At 42.6% G+C, this 22,105-nt stretch overlaps 1 protein-coding gene across 1 annotated transcript; it reads left to right on the plus strand.

Moving 5' to 3' along the window:
• The first annotated feature begins 612 nt into the window (after positions 1-612).
• Positions 613-2,197, plus strand: LOC103722096 (putative aspartic proteinase GIP2). The gene has a single exon (XM_008812537.6). It carries the CDS (start codon positions 646-648, stop codon positions 1,948-1,950), a length of 1,305 nt encoding a protein of 434 aa, XP_008810759.4. The 5' UTR covers positions 613-645; the 3' UTR covers positions 1,951-2,197.
• Positions 2,198-22,105: the final 19,908 nt, after the last annotated feature.

The raw sequence follows: 22,105 nt of genomic DNA on the forward strand, positions 1-22,105 counted from the left end.
AACTTTTTTTTAATTTTAGCTAAATATAATTTTTTTATTAATCATTTCTCTTTTTTTTTTCCCTCCTTCCTGCGAATCAAACGGATGCTGAGCCATAATTACGAAACCAGAGAATACCGGCCTGCAGTGGTCTACGGCGGACTCAATGCCGCCGCTCTTGGCTTTAGAAAAAGCAAGTTCTAAAAGGAGCCAGGAAGTCATCATAATCATTCAACAAAGCCAAAATTCAACAAAGCAAGTTTTTCTTAATACATATATACATAACAAAATTTATTTATGTACGGCTGACTTAATGCACCGCTCTTGGCTTTACCAAGAAGTCATCAAAATTCATTCAAACAAGCGAAAGAAGCTCACCTCCTCTTCTTCTTACATCTATACATACCCTCTTTCTTAATTCAAATGAGTCTTCTCTTCCACATCATCAATGGATAAGTTCCCCCCTTTCATGAGCCTTAATTTATGTACAGAATAAGACGCATCAGCATCAAAAAGCTAAGACTTGAACTTGAAGCAATCAGAGTCAAAATTGTTCAGTTTCTAGATAAGCCAGCTACTGCAAGCCTACCATGGCAAATTAATAGCCCCCACATCTTGACCAAGAAGCACTACAAAAAGAACTGCAGGCTTGAACGTCTCCTCACCATGTCCGCAATGGCTTCCTCCGCGCCCCTTCTCCTCTTCGCCTCCCTCCTCTTCCTCTTCTCCATCTCCTCGGCCCAACGGCCCCACGCCCTCGTCGCCCCGGTCGCCAAGGATGCCGCCACCCTCCAGTACGTGACCCGCGTCAGCCAGAGAACCCCTCTTGTGCTCCTCAAGCTCGTCGTCGACCTCGGCGGTCGCTTCCTCTGGGTCGACTGCGACAACGGCTACACCTCGTCCACATACCGCCCCGTCCGATGCCGCTCGGCCCAGTGCTCCCTTGCCATGGCCAACGGGTGCGGCGACTGCTTCTCCGCCCCCCGGCCCGGGTGCAACAACAACACCTGCGGCGTCTCCCCTGAGAACCCCTTCATCCGAACAAGCACCGGCGGCGAGCTCGCCGAGGACGTCCTCTCCCTCCCATCCACCGATGGGTCCAACCCTGGCCCTCTTGCCGTCGATCCCAGCTTCCTCTTTTCATGCGCGCCCACGTCCCTCGTCGAAGGCCTTGCGAGCGGCGCCACCGGCATGGCGGGCCTCGGCCGGACTAAAATTGGTCTACCGACGCAGCTCGCTGCAACGTTCAGCTTCCATCGGAAGTTCGCGCTGTGTCTCTCATCTTCGACATCGTCGGACGGTGTCATATTCTTCGGCGACGGACCCTACAACTTGCTCCCGAATGTGGATGCTTCGCAATCTCTTATCTACACTCATCTCATCATCAATCCTGTAAGCACCGCCGGAACTTCTGTAGCAGGAGAGAAGTCGGCCGAGTACTTCATCGGAGTAAAATCAATCAAGATAAACGAAAAAACGGTGCCTATCAACACTACATTGCTCTCCATCGATAGAAACGGCGTCGGTGGAACCAAGATCAGCACGGTCACTCCATACACCACCCTCGAGACCTCCATCTACAAGGCGGTGGCATCGGCGTTCGAAGAGTCGTTGGCTAACATCACCAGGGCCGCGGCGGTGTCGCCATTCACAGTGTGCTTCAATTCGAAGGAAATCGGGAGCACGAGAGTCGGGCCGGCGGTGCCGTCCATCGACCTTGTGCTGGAGAGCGAGAGTGTGTTCTGGAGGATCTTTGGCTCCAACTCGATGGTGCAGGTGAATGACGACGTTCTTTGCCTGGGGTTCGTGGACGGCGGCGCGAACCCGAGGACATCGGTGGTGATCGGAGGGCATCAGCTGGAGGACAACCTGCTGCAGTTCGACCTGGCAACGTCGCGGTTGGGGTTCAGCTCGTCGCTGCTCTTCCGGCAGACCACCTGCGCCAACTTCAACTTCACGTCCAATGCCTAGTGACCCAGCGACGGATATATACGTGCTCTTATATATGACCTATTCCCTTGTTTTATTGTGGATCGTTGGAATAAACCTATGCAGGCCTTTGAGAAACTCCAATTGTTGTGGTAATGGATATAGTTTTATAGAATAAAATGAGACAAAGTAAGTGCTGAACGATTAGGAAGTTGTCTTTGTAAGAGATCCCCACAACTATTATTTGTCGGCAGAAATATACATTAAATATATTGATCTAAAGAGCAAAGTGGATGAAGAATGCTTTGTATTAGTATTAGAGGTGGCGAGCAATACTGCACTGTGGAGTGCTATGGGAGGGCCCTTCCTCTTCTTCATATAGAGCTAAGCCATAGGGATTTGAGTGGCTAGGATATCGCCATTTGTTATGCATCCAACAGTTAAAATATTCTAAATAAAAGATATTTACAAGCTACCAGAAAAATTTAGGAAAACATCCAAAACTATCTAGAGTGTTAGAGAGCTCTGGCTATCTCTGGAGAACTCTAGACCCTGCAAGAAAGCGTCGCAACATGAGTCACCTTAAAGTTTGAGCACTATTTCAGCAAAAAAAAGTTTTGAGTAACCATCCTGGATTCCATCATTGAGATCATTACATTATGCCCTACCTACCGCGTATGTATCCCCGTCACACTAAAATCCTCGATCGGCTTCTCATACTGCACGAGATTCTTAGCTCGTTCCTAGTTAGGCTCGCCATGTGAAGATTCTTGCCACTTGACCAAGTTCTCAGCATGGCTGAACTCAGGGTCATTGGGACTCAGCGCATTGTCTCACGACATCAAGATAAAGGTTTCATTGTGGCTAAATTGGGGAGGAGGAAACTGACTTAATTTAATGATTGCATCTCAGTTTTAGAAGTTCATAAGATAATTTAATGATTGCATAGCTCTATTCTAATTCTTAGGTACCAAAAAAAATCAAATTGATAATTTAAAACCTAGAGTATATGACTAAGCACAGAAGAATAAAGGAAAGATAGTGCATTATTTTGGGCCGGTCGGTCGACGCTAGTCTCCGGAGAGGAGGGCTATCGCGAAGCTCGATTGAGGCTTGAGGGCTACTCGGTCGGCGCCGGAGAGGAAAGAGGAGGAGGAGATTTTCAGACGGAGGCGAAGCTAGAGAACAAATTAAAGAAGGAAAAAACACCCACGAACACACGAACAAAAGGAGGCGAAGGAGAAATGTGGAGTGATTGATTAAAACCCCATTTGATTTTGATGAGCTCAAAGCAATTGAGTATATCTTGTGATTACTAATGAATTCAATTGAGTGTTTCAGTGAAAATCCTGTCCAAGTGTTTCTAGACTTGGTTCATAGTATTTTGGATAAGTTAAGAAGTCTGCATGAACCAATGTCTGAGACTCGAGTCGACTCCCGAGTATCACGAGACGACTCCAAGCGTATCAAGGTCACTGGCACGAGCTCGAGTCGACTCCTGATCAGTACGAGTCGACTCCGACTGAAAACAGACAGAAGGACAGAAGAACAGTTTTTCAGGTCTGAGATTCGAGTCGACTCCAGTGGAATGCGAGTCGACTCCCAGCGGTACACAAAGAAAAAGTCAGAGAGCGTTTTATGGACTCTGAGATTCAAGTCGACTCCCGCAGTACGCGAGTCGACTCCGAGACTGTGCGACCATCGACAGACAGAAGACCATGTTACTGCCTCTGAGATTCGAGTCGACTCCCAGACAGCTCGAGTCGACTCCAAGACAAGCTTCACGTCAAAAGGCAGAAGACCAACTTTCGGAAACTGAGAGCCGAGTCGACTCCAAGGAAGTTCGAGTCGACTCCAAGACTGGATGAGCCAAAAGACAGAGAATCGGGAGTTCGGGCTCTGAGATTCGAGTCGACTCCCAGGATAGTCGAGTCGACTCGAGTGGACAAAATTCAAATTTGGATCCACGGGCTACAGAGGATGAGCCGACTCCAAAATTGCCAGGTCAGCGCCAGAAGTTGGCGAGTCGACTCCGGGTCAAGACGAGTCGACTCCCAGTCAAGACGGCAACTTTAATTCAAACTGGGAACAGTTGCCGAGTCGACTCCGGAAAAGCTCGAGTCGACTCCTGCTACAGCCGAGTCGACTCCTGATCGCGCGAGTCGACTCCAACCCACCAACGGTCACATTGTCAGGCTGCGCAGAGTGTGCAGAACGGCCAGAAAAAGCAGAGTAACGGCTAGTTTCCGTGGGGGTTGGCTTAAATAGCCACAGAAGACTGTAGCAAGAGAGACAACACACATTCCACTCCTAGCATTCAAGTCTTCAAGCTCTCTAAGTGCTCTTCAACGAGAAAAAGGGAAGATCTGCATTTACTGCTCCACCAACATCTTCCCAGCATTCAAAGCTTCCTCCTCCTGCTTTCAAGTCGATCACTCTTTCAAGAGGAGACCGGAGTTCCAGAAGCCACACCTCTTCACCATCTTAAAAGCGTTTGAGGGCTTCTAACTCCTTTACGATTATATTGTTTTAAATCTGCTTTTTGAGAAGCTATCTTCTGTTTTCTTCTATCTCGTGTATTTACTTGATTCAATCGGAGGATTGAATCAAGGGGATTAAGGTTGGTTGGTGAGCCGGTTTAAAACCAACGAGTGTAAGGGTTTGATTGTGAGCCCGGGAAAACAATCGGGGTTGGTTCTAGTCGGTGAGCTTGGGAAAACCGACCGAGTTCGTTGTGAGCTCGTAAAACAACAAGTTCGGTTGTGAGCTTGCAAAACAACCGGCTGTAATCCAAGGGGGTTATAGTGAAATTCCCAAGTGAGACTTGGGGAGTGGACGTAGGAGCAAGGGTTAGCTCCGAACCACTATAAAACTTTGTGTTTGTAGTGCATTGTCTCTCATCTTCTTCCCCACACATTACTCACAGCACTTAGCTTTAATTAAATAACTGGATATAGTATTTAGTTAATCATCCACAAAGTTTTAATTAGCTAAGTTAATTTAAAAACCCAATTCACCCCCCTCTCTTGGGTTGTCTATCTGGGCAACAAGTGGTATCAGAGCCAAAAACTCTTCCACTCAAGAGTTAAAAGATCAAAATGACAACCCCATTTGGATCTTCTCACATTGAGGGTCAGTCCACCCAAAGACCCCCTTTCTTCAATGGATCTGACTACTCATACTGGAAGGCTAGGATGAGAATATTCATCCAAGCCCAAGACTATGAGATGTGGTCCATTGTAGTAAATGGGCCATACATCCCATCCATATACGTAGATGGTGTTAAGGTACCTAAACTTGAAATGGACTGGGATGAACATGACATGAGGAAGGCACAATTAAACTCTAAAGCAATGAATGTCTTCTATTGTGCCTTAGACCGTAATGAATTCAATAGGGTCTCTACTTGCAATTCTGCAAAAGAGATTTGGGACAGACTTGAAGTGACCCATGAGGGCACGAATCAAGTGAAAGAGTCCAAAATAAATATTTTGGTTCATAAATATGAACTATTTAAAATGGACTCTAACGAAATAATTACATGCATGTTCACTAGGTTTACTGATATTGTCAATGGCCTAAAAAGCCTTGGCAAGAACTATACTAACAGTGAACTTGTCAGGAAAATCCTTCGGTGTCTACCAAGGTCGTGGGAAGCTAAAGTGACGGCAATCCAAGAAGCTAAAGACTTGAACAAGCTTCCACTTGAAGAGCTCCTTGGATCCCTTATGACGCATGAGCTTACCATGAAACAACACAACGAGGAAGAGTCCTCCCATAAGAAAAAGGTAATAGCTTTAAAATCTACTTCTTCTAACAAGGACTTGTCTTGCAGCAGCAGCAGTGAAGAAGAAGAAGATGAGGAAGATGGTGGTGAGGCTCTTCTTGTGCGCAAGTTCAAGAAATTCATCAACCACAAGAAGTCCTATCATCAAAGGAGAGGCCCCTCAAATTCCTACCGCAAGGACAAAGGTAAGGAAAGGGAAAGTGAGGGGACCGGCTGCTATGAGTGCAAAAAGCCGGGACACATCCGAGCTGAGTGTCCCTTACTAAAGAAGAGCAGCAAGTACAAGAAGAAGAAGAAAGCCCTTGTCACCACCCTATCGGACTCCGACGCATCATCTTCATCATCGGATGAAGAACAAGAAGAGAAGGCCAATTTTTGTTTCATGGCCAACGAAAATGAGGTAACTTCCGATACGCACTATGATTTTTCATTTGATGAACTTTATGATGCATTAATGAATTAATGGTAGAATATAAGGCCATAAATCTTAAGAATAAAGAACTGAAAATAACTAATCAATCATACCTACATAAATACGATAAATTAGTTAAGGATAAGGATTTAATCACCAAAGAAAATATAGAACTTAAAACAAGCAACCAACTTTTAACTCAAAAGACCAACACCTTAACTAAAGAAAATGAAAAACTAACTAAGGAATTTTCAGAACTTAAAAAATATAAACAAACCTTAGATAAGGATCTTACTAAAGAACTTAATGATCTAAAAGCCGAAAATCAGACACTAACTAAAGAACTTAACAAATACAAACCCTTAGTTGAAAGATTTACCTATAGTTCTGAAAAATTAAACATGATACTAAATAGTCAACGTGCAGTGTTTAATAAAGCCGGTTTAGGATATAAACCAAGGAATAAGCAAAAACTTCTTAGTAACTTCTTTGTTAAAGCTGGGGAAACAAAAACTAAGAAAATAACCTGCTTTTGTTGTGGTACAGTAGGCCATAAAGCAAATGTATGTAATTTTAGAAAAAGTAAAACTAAAATAAAAATTAAAAGGGTATGGGTTCCAAAAGGAACCAACTTGACTAACCATGAAGGACCCAAGAAAACTTGGGTACCTAAGATGACATGATTTGCTTGTGTAGGAGTGTCTTGCAGCCAAGGTCAACAAAAATTGCTGGTATTTGGATAGTGGCTGCTCAAGGCACATGACGGGTGATAAAGACCAATTTTTCACTCTTGAAGCTAAGAAGGGAGGTGCTGTGACGTTTGGAGACAACAACCAAGGTCACATCATTGGTATTGGTAAAGTTCAAATCACCCCTTCTACTTTTATAGATAATGTTAGATATGTTGATGGTCTTAAGCATAACTTGTTAAGCATTAGTCAATTATGTGACAAAGGATATGATGTTATGTTTAAACCATCACTGTGCATTATAACAAATACTAATGATAATAGTTTAGTTTTTAAAGGGATGAGACGTGGAAATGTATATGTGGTAGATCTAGAAGACCTTACAAAACATAACCAATGTTTAGTTGTTAATGAAACTAAAGAAAATGATGCTAGTTGGTTATGGCACCGTAAGTTAGGTCATGCAAGCATGGACACAATAACTAAACTAGTTAAAAGAGACTCCGTGATAGGTTTGCCAAAATTAAAATTTGAAAAGAACAAAATATGTGAAGCATGTCAATTTGGCAAACAATCTAGAAACTCTTTTAAATCCATAAAATGTGTCTCTACTTCTAGGCCTCTAGAATTACTACACATGGACCTATTTGGTCCAACTAGAACAACAAGCCTAGGTGGAAATAAATATGGTCTAGTTATAGTAGATGATTACTCTAGGTACACATGGGTCATGTTTCTAGCGCATAAGGATCAAGCATTTTCTATGTTTAAGAAGTTCCATAAGGAAGTAACAAATGCTAGAGAGTCCTCAGTTATAGCTATTAGAAGTGACCATGGTACCGAATTCGAAAATCAATTATTTGATGAATTTTGTAGTAAAAAGGGGATAACCCATAATTTCTCAGCACCTAGGACACCACAACAAAATGGAGTTGTGGAAAGGAAAAATAGAACCCTAGAGGAAATGGCTAGAACGATGTTATGTGAAAGTAACCTCCCTAAGTACTTTTGGAGAGAAGCCATTAATACTTCTTGCCATGTATTAAATAGAGTTATATTAAGACCCATCATAAAGAAAACACCATATGAACTGTGGAAAAACAGAAAACCAAAGGTTAACTATTTTCATGTTTTCGGATGTAGGTGTTTTGTACATAATAATGGGAAAGATAATCTAGGGAAATTTGATCCAAAATCTGATGAAGGAATATTCCTAGGTTATTCTACAACTAGTAAAGCCTATAGAATCTTTAATAAAAGAACCCTAGTTATAGAAGAATCTATACATGTTGTTTTTGATGACTCTAGTGACATCTCATCTAGTAAGAAGGTTAATTTTGATGATGATATTGAAATACTTGAAGAAAAGATAGATGAGATGGGATTACAAGATGATAATCAAAAGTTGATTGAAGGAGAATCATCAAACCAAGAGCCTATAGTGGATCATGGGCTAACTAAAGCTTGGAGGTATGCTCATGGGCATCCTAAGGAACTAATTCTAGATGATCCATCCCAACCCGTTAGGACTAGAGCATCCCTTAGAAATTTGAATAACCATCTAGCTTTTGTTTCACACTTTGAGCCCAAACATATAGAAGAAGCCGAAAATGATGTAAATTGGATAAATGCAATGCAAGAAGAACTAAACCAATTTACTAGAAATAAAGTGTGGGATCTAGTAGAGAGACCTTCTGAATATCCAATTATAGGTACAAAATGGATATATAAAAATAAGCTAGATGAAAATGGAATTGTTATAAGGAATAAGGCTAGACTAGTAGCAAAGGGTTATAATCAAGAAGAAGGTATAGACTTTGATGAAACCTTTGCTCCCGTAGCTAGACTTGAGGCTATTAGACTATTATTAGCATATGCATGCTCTAAGGACTTCAAGCTATATCAAATGGATGTAAAAAGTGCTTTTCTAAATGGGTTTATTAATGAGGAGGTATATGTGGAACAACCTCCTGGTTTTGAAAATCATCAATACCCCAATCATGTGTATAAACTGAACAAAGCACTTTATGGTCTAAAACAAGCACCTAGAGCATGGTATGAGAGACTTAGTAAATTTCTATTAGAACATGGATTCTCTAGGAGAAATGTAGATACAACATTATTTCTGAAAAAGAAAAATAAGGATATGTTATTAGTACAAATTTATGTTGATGATATCATTTTCGGTGCTACTAACAATCGCCTCTGCGAGGAATTTGCTGATTTGATGCAGAGTGAGTTTGAGATGAGCATGATGGGAGAGCTGAACTACTTCCTCGGGCTTCAAATCAAACAATCTGAAGGAGGCATCTTCATCAATCAAGCCAAATATATCAAGGAGATGCTCAAGAAGTTCGATATGGAGGGAAACAAGTCAATCAGCACCCCCATGAGCTCATCATGTAAGTTAGACCAAGATGAATCAGGTAAATCTGTAGATCAAAAACTTTATAGAGGTATGATAGGTTCTTTACTGTATCTTACTGCAAGTAGGCCTGATATTATGTTTAGTGTGTGCATGTGTGCTAGATATCAGGCTAATCCTAAAGAATCACACCTAGCTGCAGTTAAGAGAATCTTTAAATACTTAATAGGAACTAAGAATATAGGGCTGTGGTACTCTAAAGAATCTAGCCTAAACTTAATAGGGTACACAGATTCAGACTTCGCTGGATGTAAGCTTGATAGAAAAAGTACCAGCGGGTCTTGTCAATTTCTAGGAGAAAACCTAATCTCATGGTTTAGCAAGAAACAAAACTCGGTTGCATTATCCACTGCAGAAGCTGAATATGTTGCAGCCGGGAGTTGTTGTGCTCAAATCTTGTGGATTAAACAACAATTAGAAGATTATGGCATTAAACAAGATAAAATCCCCATTAATTGTGATAATACAAGTGCTATAAACCTAACTAAAAATCCAATTCAACACTCAAGAACTAAACACATTGAGATAAGACATCACTTCATAAGAGATCATGTATTGAATGGTGATGTGACTCTCCAATTTGTTTGTACTGATGATCAATTAGCAGATATTTTCACAAAATCCCTAAGTGAAGAGAGGTTCAGTGTACTTAGGAGGGGATTAGGAGTGATTGACCCATCCTAGTGGGAGTTTCCACTAGATTAATTGATTTTGATGGTTAAAATGAGGTTAAAATAGAGTTTCTATTCAATGATCATCAAATCAGATCCCAACTAGGTGATTTTCCCTCATTTGGCACGGTTATAGCATGATTTTTAAGTGCGTGCCAAGGTTAGAGACGACTCGAGTAAGTTTCAGAGCCGGCTCCTAAGGGGGAGTCGACTCGCGCATTTGGGGGAGTCGACTCGCAAAGTTGGCAGCTGAGGGGGAGTCGACTCGCACATTGTCGGGAGTCGACTCGAAGTCTACAGGCGCATAAGGAGAGTCGACTCGCGCATTTTCTGGAGTCGACTCGAGGTCGAGTCGACTCGCGACTCAGGGGAGTCGACTCGCAGTCGGGATCCGACTTTTTAACCCTAGGTTTGTCGTTTCGCAAACACTTTTTCTCAAGCTGCCACTGTTCACAAAGCCCTAGAGCCGACTCCTAGGTCATCCTCGATCGTCTCCAAGCCCTTTTTCCGTCGATTCTTCGCCGGACATTGAGTTTCCGTCCGTTCCTAGGTCTTTTCAGGTCAGTCCCGAGCTTCCTCTATCGATCCTTCTTCGTTCTCTAGGTTTTCATCTCGTTTAGGTCAAGATGCCTCGCAAGGGAGTTGTTAGAAAGAGGTCCCGTCCCGTGGCCGGTCCCGAGCGGCGCTCCAAGGCGCGGCACGATCCCGCGAGGCAACCTCCTCCGGATCGTTCCCCGCCTAGGGTGGTTCATGTTAGGCCGTTGGCCGGGAAGGCCGTCACCTCCGGGAGGTATGTCACTTTCGACTATCTCTCCCGGGAAGGATTCACCATAGGCGATAGGCTTAGAGCCCAGGGTCTAGAGTACTTCCTCACCTTGGACCTTCCCACCTATCCTGGCCTAGTTCAAGAGTTCTACAGTACCGTCCATCGGAGAGATGGAGGTATTGAGGGCACGGTATTAGGTGTCCCATTGCGTGTCACAGAGGACCTCATTGCCCATATCCTCCACCTTCCATTAGTAGGGGTGGCTCCTGCACATCCTGAGGATAGATTTGAGGCCCTTACGATCGTCTTAGGGCATCCACCTCAGTCTCCCCTAGATGAGGTATCTGCTAGCTCACTTCCTATTGAAGTGAGAATCCTTTTGAGCATTTTGTCCAGGTCCATCTTCCCTAAGACAGGGAGATTTGATTTTGTGAATGAGAGGGACCTAGCTATTATGTATTACATTCTTCAGGACACCCCGGTCAACTTTCCCAAGCTCATTTATAGGTATATGTGTGAGCCCCTGGATAGACCTAGGCTCTCCCTCCCATACGGAATGATATTCACTCTTCTCTTTAGGCAGTACGAAATTTCCATTCCTAAGAAGGAACCCTCTCGTGCCTTGCGATGGACTGATCGCTTGGGTACGGGGACCATGCACAGGATGGGATTTCGGAAGAGAGAAGGGATCTGGGTTAGGAAGTCCACTCTCACCGCTCAGACCACCAGACCATCACCCAGTCCTGAGCCAGATTCTGACTACCCAGAGTTTCCAGACCATCCAGACCTTCCATCCACTCCTCCTGCTCCTACCACCTCTGCCGGACCTTCCTCCTCAGCTCCACCATCTATGGAGGTCCGTATTGATCCAGAGCAGCTCCGGGAGCTGCGGCAGGAGATCGTCCGAGATTTGAGGGACGAGCTGCTCCGGGAGCTCCGAGGTTCCGTGCCAGCTCCCACTCCTGCACCCACTCCATCCTCAGCATTGGTCCCATCTTTGACAGCCGTGACAGACATGACGGCTGAGGTGCGGCAGGAGATCTACAACATTAGGACCCTGGTGCAGGCCCAGTTCCACAGCATGAGCGAGGTCACGAGCACCACGAGGAGGATGCGGGACGACATCCGCCGTGACATGCACACCACCACCGAGGGGGCCGAGCGCTTGTCGAATGTGCTCATCGACAAGCTGGATGCACTTCAGACCTCGGTGACTGGGCTTCAGACGTCGGTGACTGAGCTCTCCACTACACATAGCAGAGCCACCACGTCTATTATCACGCAGCTGGGCCATGTACAGAGGCAGTCGCCCTCCTCATGGAGCAGAGCCGATTGAGAGGAGGAGTCACATCCTCGAGAGGAGGAGCTACATCCTCCAGAGGAGGAGATGTATCCTCGAGAGGGGGAGCTACATCCTCCAGAGGAGGAGATGTATCCTCGAGAGGGGGAGGCACATCCTCGAGGAGGTCATAGATGATTTTGAGTTGTGTTTTGTCTTCTTTTGTATTGTTCTTGCTTTACCTATTGTATGCTCAAATGTATTCACCTTCATATCAATACAATGAGTAGACATCTTATCTTCATTTCTGTGCCATTTGATGATTGACTGTGCCATTTGTGCCATTGATTGTGTGTGATTACCTCCTTTTTGGTATGATGACAAAAAGGGGGAGAAATGTGTAAGTATAAAATATGTAAAAGGGGAGAAATATTAAAAAATATGTAAAAGAAATCAATGGAAATAAATAAAACGATAAACTCTTAAAAACACACATAAATTTGTTCTAAGTGGATTCGGTACCTCGAGGCTCATTATCTCTCTTTTGGGGCTCCTAATGGAGTAATCTCCAGAATCTATTCAAGGAATATTCGGAGATTAGCTGAATCCTACTCAAGAACAAATTGACAGATTTTCCCTCTAAAGATAAAATTCAGTTCAAAAAAACTTCAAAGCATGAAGAGGAAATTCAGAAAATCAAAATATAGTTGAATGCATATGTTGAGGGGGAGAATCTGAATTTTAATCAAGCTAAAACATTAATGACATATAAGCCAAACAATTGATTGCATAATATGAAGGCTTATATAATTCCAAATGAAAGGGGGAGCTTTAACTCCGAAATTTAATGTTTCACTCCCTTCAAACTTGGATAAATTAAATTATCAGACATTTGAATTCATTTATGGATTTTACTTCATTGTTTTATGAGCAATTCATTTTACATATACTCAAAGTTTTGTCATCATCAAAAAGGGGGAGATTGTGGAGTGATTGATTAAAACCCCATTTGATTTTGATGAGCTCAAAGCAATTGAGTATATCTTGTGATTACTAATGAATTCAATTGAGTGTTTCAGTGAAAATCCTGTCCAAGTGTTTCTAGACTTGGTTCATAGTATTTTGGATAAGTTAAGAAGTCTGCATGAACCAATGTCTGATACTCGAGTCGACTCCCGAGTATCACGAGACGACTCCAAGCGTATCAAGGTCACTGGCACGAGCTCGAGTCGACTCCTGATCAGTACGAGTCGACTCCGACTGAAAACAGACAGAAGGACAGAAGAGCAGTTTTTCAGGTCTGAGATTCGAGTCGACTCCAGTGGAATGCGAGTCGACTCCCAGCGGTACACAAAGAAAAAGTCAGAGAGCGTTTTATGAACTCTGAGATTCGAGTCGACTCCCGCAGTACGCGAGTCGACTCCGAGACTGTGCGACCATCGACAGACAGAAGACCATGTTACTGCCTCTGAGATTCGAGTCGACTCCCAGACAGCTCGAGTCGACTCCAAGACAAGCTTCACGTCAAAAGGCAGAAGACCAACTTTCGGAAACTGAGAGCCGAGTCGACTCCAAGGAAGTTCGAGTCGACTCCAAGACTGGATGAGCCAAAAGACAGAGAATCGGGAGTTCGGGCTCTGAGATTCGAGTCGACTCCCAGGATAGTCGAGTCGACTCGAGTGGACAAAATTCAAATTTGGATCTACGGGCTACAGAGGATGAGCCGACTCCAAAATTGCCAGGTCAGCGCCAGAAGTTGGCGAGTCGACTCCGGGTCAAGACGAGTCGACTCCCAGTCAAGACGGCAACTTTAATTCAAACTGGGAACAGTTGCCGAGTCGACTCCGGAAAAGCTCGAGTCGACTCCTGCTACAGCCGAGTCGACTCCTGATCGCGCGAGTCGACTCCAACCCACCAACGGTCACATTGTCAGGCTGCGCAGAGTGTGCAGAACGGCCAGAAAAAGCAGAGTAACGGCTAGTTTCCGTGGGGGTTGGCTTAAATAGCCACAGAAGACTGTAGCAAGAGAGACAACACACATTCCACTCCTAGCATTCAAGTCTTCAAGCTCTCTAAGTGCTCTTCAACGAGAAAAAGGGAAGATCTGCATTTACTGCTCCACCAACATCTTCCCAGCATTCAAAGCTTCCTCCTCCTGCTTTCAAGTCGATCACTCTTTCAAGAGGAGACCGGAGTTCCAGAAGCCACACCTCTTCACCATCTTAAAAGCGTTTGAGGGCTTCTAACTCCTTTACGATTATATTGTTTTAAATCTGCTTTTTGAGAAGCTATCTTCTGTTTTCTTCTATCTCGTGTATTTACTTGATTCAATCGGAGGATTGAATCAAGGGGATTAAGGTTGGTTGGTGAGCCGGTTTAAAACCAACGAGTGTAAGGGTTTGATTGTGAGCCCGGAAAAACAATCGGGGTTGGTTCTAGTCGGTGAGCCTGGGAAAACCGACCGAGTTCGTTGTGAGCTCGTAAAACAACAAGTTCGGTTGTGAGCTTGCAAAACAACCGGCTGTAATCCAAGGGGGTTATAGTGAAATTTTCAAGTGAGACTTGGGGAGTGGACGTAGGAGCAAGGGTTAGCTCCGAACCACTATAAAACTTTGTGTTTGTAGTGCATTGTCTCTCATCTTCTTCCCCACACATTACTCACAGCACTTAGCTTTAATTAAATAACTGGATATAGTATTTAGTTAATCATCCACAAAGTTTTAATTAGCTAAGTTAATTTAAAAACCCAATTCACCCCCTCCCTCTTGGGTTGTCTATCTGGGCAACAAGAAAAATACCTCGAGCGGAGTAGGTTGGGGTCGATCGGTCTGTGCCGGAGAGGAGGGAGGAGGATAGGAGGTTGGAGTCGGACGGTCGGCATCGGAGAGGAGAAAGACGGAGGCTAGGGTAGTGCTGAAGAGGAGAAAAAGGGGAGTCGCTAGAGCAAAATGAGGGCACGGGGTCGTGTGCTAGGTTTGGAGGGGTCCTCACCTTCGACGACGCTTATAAGCATCGTGTTAGCTCGACGCTTATAAGCGTCGTGTTAGGTCGAGGACAACAATGATGCTTAAAAGCTTTGAGGGAGGATGATATGTTAATTACTGACGAGATCATTAGTAAAGATAAGTCCAAAATTAACTTTATTTTTACTCTGCCTCAACAGTTCAAGAGAAGATATGTGCTAAAGCAGTTAGAGGGCGGTGCATATAGACTCTCATTTGACTTTGATCCAGTGTGATGCTACCTAGACCTCCTCACAGCTATAGTTGGTGGTGGTTTCTCTCATTTGACTTTCATGTTTAATTTTGCCTAGTGTAAATCTTATGGTTTGTTTATTATGGACGTTTGTAGTGAAAAGAATACTTTAAATGTTTGTAGATTTGATGGAGTTTTGATGTTTATGGCTTTTTAATAATTCGGATGTTACAATTCTTAGTGTTATTCCATTTTATTCATGTGTTGGCTACATAGACATTATACATATAGATAATATCCAATAGAACTAGTATACCAAATTTTTCATATTTATTCATATGGACATTTTATTCATGTGAAACCTGAACCAGCTAGATGAGCATATAACTTCCATTCTATCTTGAAAAGATCTTGAATTCCTTCCTCTTGAATAGTTCTTAACGACTACAAATTTTTGAATGGGACCCAAACCATAAAACTAAATTCTTTGGCAATTGGGCCGAGTTATGATAGTCTTAATAGAATAATAAGAATATGTTGGATGTTGTAACAATTTAATTATAATTCAATTTGTTCAAACTTGACATCATGAAGAGTATTGTTGATAGAAAGACAATATGGTCTGATTTTCTTGTGATAAGGGCTACTAAAAGTAAAATATGTGATAAAATTATGGAGCTATTATAGAAATTAGCATATTGACTTACATTTTTAATTCATGAGAATTAAAAATACATAAAAAATTCATTTAAGATATATCAGGGGTATTTATGGTATTTTGTGGTCGGTGATCTTAGATCTCCGTACCATACCAAACAAGTTACTCATAGATACCCGAGGATTTTTAATTACTGGACCATAGCCTACCAAACACATTGATCTTAGATCACTGAAGATCAAATCACCCCAGCATTCGGATCACCGGGGATCTTAGATCACCGTGGTTATCCTCTTGGGGTTACCAAACGATCCCTAAACTACCTTGCCCACCTTTAAAGGAATGGCCCTTTATATTTGCATATATATCAACCACTTGTGCACCTTTCTAAAGGCCTTGAATTACTATAGTTGCAGTTTCTCCATGACCATGTCCCCTTTCCCAACCTCTTGTACCATCACCCTTTGTCGGGCTCCCTTCTTCATGCACCTCAAACTCAGAACCAAGCATGTAGTGCCTTCATGTTCTCAAATGATGCACCACTGTTGTCATTTCCTTCTCTTGGACTGTGTAGTGCCATTGAGTGCCATTAAGCTTTCAGCACTCATGGGCAGCACTACTCCAATTGCAAAGACGGACATATGTCCGTATGCAATTCAAAGGGCTTAGAGCAGTCGGGCAGCTTCAGCAGTGGCTCCTCCATCATAGCCTTCTTTGGCTTTGTGAATGCCTCCTTGCATGCTCACATCCTCAACATGGGTGATCCTTTCACAAGAGGTCTATCAAGAGCATTGCTTTGGTTGAACAGGCGCCACATATCTGTATAGCGGACTATACAAGCATGAAAGGTTACGGATCATATCAAAGCAATAATAATTTTTAAAAATTTATTTAATCAAAAATTTATCCAAATAATTCTTATAGTAGTTTCATAGTGACATAAGTCAACATTTACTACCTATTAACATAAATCAAATAAAATATTCTAACTAGTCTTACTAAAACTCTAATAACTGAAAGTATCTTCAAAGAACTAGTGCACTCCCCAAGTTCTAAGCAATCATGGATCCAGATCTAAAAAATAGAGAAAACATGATACTGAGCTACACTAGCTCAATAAGCCACATTATATCCTAAAGTGGGGTCAAAGCATATCGAGTAATTAGTTAAAATTACAAAATATTGACCAAAAATAAATTATTTCTTGAATAATGCATTTTTTTTTGAAGTATATTATTGTTTTCATAAAGAAATACAAAAAATCAGAAAACAGAAATCAGCAATTAGAATACAGAAATCAGAAATCAGGCTATGGCCATGTAACCTAGTGGCATGGGTCAGAATATACAAAATATCAAAAATCACTTTTATTAACAACCGGTGGCACAGTATCCAAATACCACTATTCTAAACACCGGTGGTGAGGTGTCAAAATCAGTTTCTCATAGATTACAAGTCGACAGTGCCAATGAATAATCCCCATTGGCAGAGCCATATCAGATCATAGCCATGCTGAGAATGCATACTTATAAAAAAAAAATTATGATTTGCCTAGCCATATTTTTCAATTTCATAACATAACACTTAACATAATTTAAAATAATTACTATTGTAGCAATAACATGCCTGACCCATTTAATCAAGTGAAAACCAGATGCCATAATCAAATTTAATCAACTAATTAATATTTTATCAAAAATTTAGAAAATACACTTTGAAGCATTAGGTTACTTACCTATTATCACTTCAAAATTTCACTCCACTTAGACAGGTTTGGAGTACCTATTTTAATGTAATTAAAATATTATTAATTTTATCATCATTTCAGAAGTTAAGCGGAGTCAAAATTAAACACTACTGGAGAACGACCTCATGCCCCCAAATTAGGTCGGTCAAGTGACAGTGCCCGAATGCCTACCGACTGCCTAGGTCGGTCTAGGCAAGAAGAATTTAACTGGCTAGGTGAAGATCAAAAGTGGCCAAATTTCAAAAGATCTATCTAGCTGGGGCTGAAGTAAGGGTCTGGTTTATCGTCCGGGGTACTGGGACAGTTCAAAGTCTCCAAACTGAGTCAACCTAAATCCGAACAATAAGAAAAGCAAGGCTTACACTAGGATTCCTAAGTCTGTTTAGAGAGAGAAAGAGAAAGAGGAGAGAGAATTTTAGTTTGGGTTTAGTCAGGGGTCTGAGTTCGGTCTATCGATGGCACGGCCATTACAACATCTAAACTGCGTGCCAAGGAGAAGGTAGAGCAAAGAAAGGTTAATTTTTGAATTAATAAATAATAATAAAATGGGAAGGAAATAAGAAATGTGGAGAAGAACAAAACGGGAAGGAAGAGAAGGAAAGAAAGAGGAGAGCAGAGGCCGGAGGGGTGGTCGATGGTCTAGCGGTGGCCCAACCAGCGGTGGAGAGGGTTCACCAACCAGCCAACAGCAGCCGGCGGCGGCCGACGATAGTCTTTGAACAGATTGATTTGTGAGCAACCAAGGCACTGTGTTGGATCGGAAATTGGGAATCAGCTTAGGAAAGATTGAAGGAGGAGGAGGAAAGGAGCTCACCGGAGTGTGGCCCAGGTGGTTGATCTCGGTGACGACGGCGGCTCCCGACGAGAAGAGATGGATCTCGGAACAGGGATAGCAGGGCAACCAGAAAATCAGAGAGAGGAGAAGACTACGGGCGGTGGTGCTCGGCCTGGTGGCATGCCGGCCACCGGAGAAGGATCTCGGCCGACGACAGCTCGGCCGTCGGGCTGGTGGCAGCAGTCGAAACAGGAAGAAGGAGAAAAACAGAGTAATGAGCTTAAAGGGGATTAAAGAGAGGAGGAAGGAGCTGTGGTGGCAGCGCTCGGCTGAGGTGGTGCGGTGGCCCCCAGAGACCCCCGGAGAAGGAGAAGAAAGAGGGAGGAGAGGGCTCGGTGGTGGATCAACCGCAGGAGAATGGGAGATTTATAGGTGGGTTTTCGAAGGGATAAGGTTGGGTCGTTGCGCCGCCCGCGATCCTCGCGGCAGATGAGCCCGACCAAATGGCCGGAGGCTGTTCGAATGGCCCGCGGAGGTCTTACCAACCACTGCTCCGCGTGGTTCTCCACGGCGAGCGATCGGGGATCGCAATCCACTCAACCGTAGAGGCGAAGAAGTAGCAGATGACGATCTGTTTCAGTCCGCCCTCCTCGCTGAAGTCGGTGGGACTTGCTGATTTCAGCCCAAAACGACCCACTCAGGGCCGGATCTCACAGTGAAGTGCCCCTTAATAAATTGCCGGTAATAGTCCACCAGTCCAAGAAAAGACTGTAGCTGCCACCAAGGTGGTAGCCTAGTGGTCCTGGTCGTATTTTCTATCCTCGTGATTCTAAGTTCGAGTCGCTGCAGCGTCGATTAAAATGTGGCTTCCGCCACTGCTTAGACATGAGACCTAGGAACGCTTATTGGACATCTAGTAGCTTTGGTGGTATCAGGTGTGACGTACTCACACGTGGGATTCAAGCTAAAGCTCCGAGGGGTAGCCGTGCCGGGCCTACGGGTGGAGAGGATATGAGTAAAACCTGTCGGGGTGTCTTAACATTATTTTGAGCCAACCATCATTGCAACTAGTAAAATTGCCCACAACATTGTGGTCTAAATCTTGAGATGAGTTGGGTTGCATCTGGGTAAATGTTACCGTTTGTATTATAAGCTTAAAAATACTTGAATTTTTTAGACTAAGATAATAGATATTACCAAAAATATTAGTTTTGGATTAATATTTATAGCTTTTTGAATTTTTTAACTATTTGGTTATTTTCAAGTTATTTAAAAATCATTAGTTAAAACAACATAACAAGTGCATGATATATAATGTTAGAGTGTGTATGGTACAGCTATTATCTGTGCACATCAACACAATCCCCATCATGATGCATCAATAAACTATACACCTGTGCAACAATGGAAGTATACATGTGTCAACAATTATGATATTTATGCAAAAATGATAGTCTTGTGCAGTTACATATATAATATGCATGTGAATTAGCATGTGAATGCATATAAGTACACATTGTATTACGTCGTAGCCTTTTGTTTAGCAACCAAAAGTTCTAGGTTTGATTCTTACATGATGCGTCCCAAAATATGCACTTGGGTAAGTAAAGTTCGGGCGGGTCTCAATCCATTTCTCTCAAAAAATATAATGTGTAAAATTGAATAGTAATAGTCATCTAATTCTATGACTATTGGAGAGAAAATTTGTATGTTCTGTTGTGTTCATTACTTTCAGTCCATGCTGGTTGGCGAACAGGAATTTTTTTTCCATTCTTGGGAATAGTCATGAGTAAATGATTCTAGTTCTTGTGATTGGATAAGTCTAGGAGATATTAAGGAATGAAATGCAGCAGACATCACTCTTTAAGGCCATGTATGTTGGTTGGATATGGAATGATCTTTCCATTTTATGGAATCGACACAAATAATTGATTCTAATGCTTGTGTTTGGATAATTCTAGGACATCTCTGAGGAATGAAGTGCAACAAACATCATCCTCTGATTTGTATTCAATAGTTCAAAACAATATTTAATACATTACCTTTTCACATTTATAGATGCCATTTAATTTTATCCCTTGCAAATGGAGATAAAGTGACTCATGACCACATGCACATATAACACAAGTCCATATGCCAGTAAAATGGAAACAGAAGATGATAAAACAAATCGATGTGCTCGACAAGAATGAAAAACTACAGCAAGTTACTTAATGATGAGAGAGGGTTTCTTCAATAGAAATTCAACCAATTATAGGGTGTGATCAGGTTCAAAGCTGCTGATCTAGATGAGTCATACTAGAGAATAGAAATGCTAACTTGTTCAGCAAAATGCATGCTCGAATAAGAAAGGAGATCACTTAAAGAAAGGTGACTTTTTTAGCACCAGCAAATGCCATTATGTGATACTTGAATCAAAGAGAGATGGATTATATGGTAGTCGAAGTACATAATTCGGGCCAAAAAATAGGAGAGGACTTGCAAATGCAATGGAGTGACAAGGAGGATGAAAGAACTTATGGAGATGGACTTCTTGAATCATTGGAATGATCATATAGACTGTGAAGTACTTAAGGGTTGCTAAGAAATAGGGAGGTACAAATGCAGACCTAAGCATCTTGGTGGACTTGGAGTTATCAGCATTAGAATGATAAACCAATGCCTCTTAACAAAGTGGTGGTGGAGATATTATAATGAACCTTTCAGGCCCTGGAGAAAGCTCATTCATGATTTGCACTATTCTCGCAAACCACCAAGCTACGCTATAAAAGACACAAGTTAGAAGGTGTCCGCACCATAGAGAAGTATAACGAGAACAGGCGCTTGGTTTTTCGCCAGTGTCTCCCTCAACCAGGAAAAGGGTGATCAAATTACATTTTGGCATGATTATTGGACATCAGAAGAGCCCCTAGAGACCATTCTTCCCACCATGTTTCCCTTTACCAACAAACTGGACTTTTTTTTTTTTTGGATAAAAACGGCATTTCATATAGCTTTTAAGTGAGTACAGCCAGCTACATCAGCAGAAACAAACCGGACTCTTCGATTATTGCCTTTGTTCAAGATTCATCACACTGGCTCTTAGCAAGAGCCATTTTAAACACTCTGGCTAGGAATGAATCGAATCAGAAGAGCCCCTAAAGACCCATTCTTCCCACCTTGTTTCTCTTCACCAACAAATAGGACTCTTTGATTGCTCTTAGTAAGACCCATTTGAAACAGTCTGGCTAGGAATGCATTAAATCAACTGCAAGGCCTTCTGGACATGATAACGCTCACCCTCAAAGAAGATATTACATGTTGGAAATGGAACATCTCAAAAATCTTCTCAGTAAGAAGCTGCAACCAATTCTTGAGCCATGAAGGGATAACATCCCACTTCGCAACCCTCAATTGGAAGCTCCCACTCTCGAAAAAAATTAAAATCTTCAATTGGTTAAGCTATAACAATAGAATTTATGGAAAAGGAGGTGGACTGCCCCACCAGCTTGCTCTCTCTACGGCAAAGAAGATAAAACGACTAACCACCTATTTCTGAAGTGTTCCTTCACAGCAATGGTTTGGCACCAGATCACCAATAAAGTTCCAATGCCCCTGCTCCCTCCAATAATGGAAGAACCATGGAATACATGGAGGACAAGAATAAAAGATAAAGAAAAGAAAATAATATGTGACTGCGTGTTCTCCAGAGTGTGTTGGTGCCTATGGAAAGAGAGAAACAAAAGGGTTTTTGAATTTCAAGCTACATCTCTGGGACTTGTGACTTAGAAGGCACTATCCCTTCTCCAAGATT

This window comes from Phoenix dactylifera, chromosome 17 (genome assembly GCF_051530095.1).
Source record: "Phoenix dactylifera cultivar Ajwa chromosome 17, Ajwa_hap1_PhDact_Kaust_v1.1, whole genome shotgun sequence".
In the NCBI taxonomy this organism is placed as follows: Eukaryota; Viridiplantae; Streptophyta; class Magnoliopsida; order Arecales; family Arecaceae; genus Phoenix; species Phoenix dactylifera.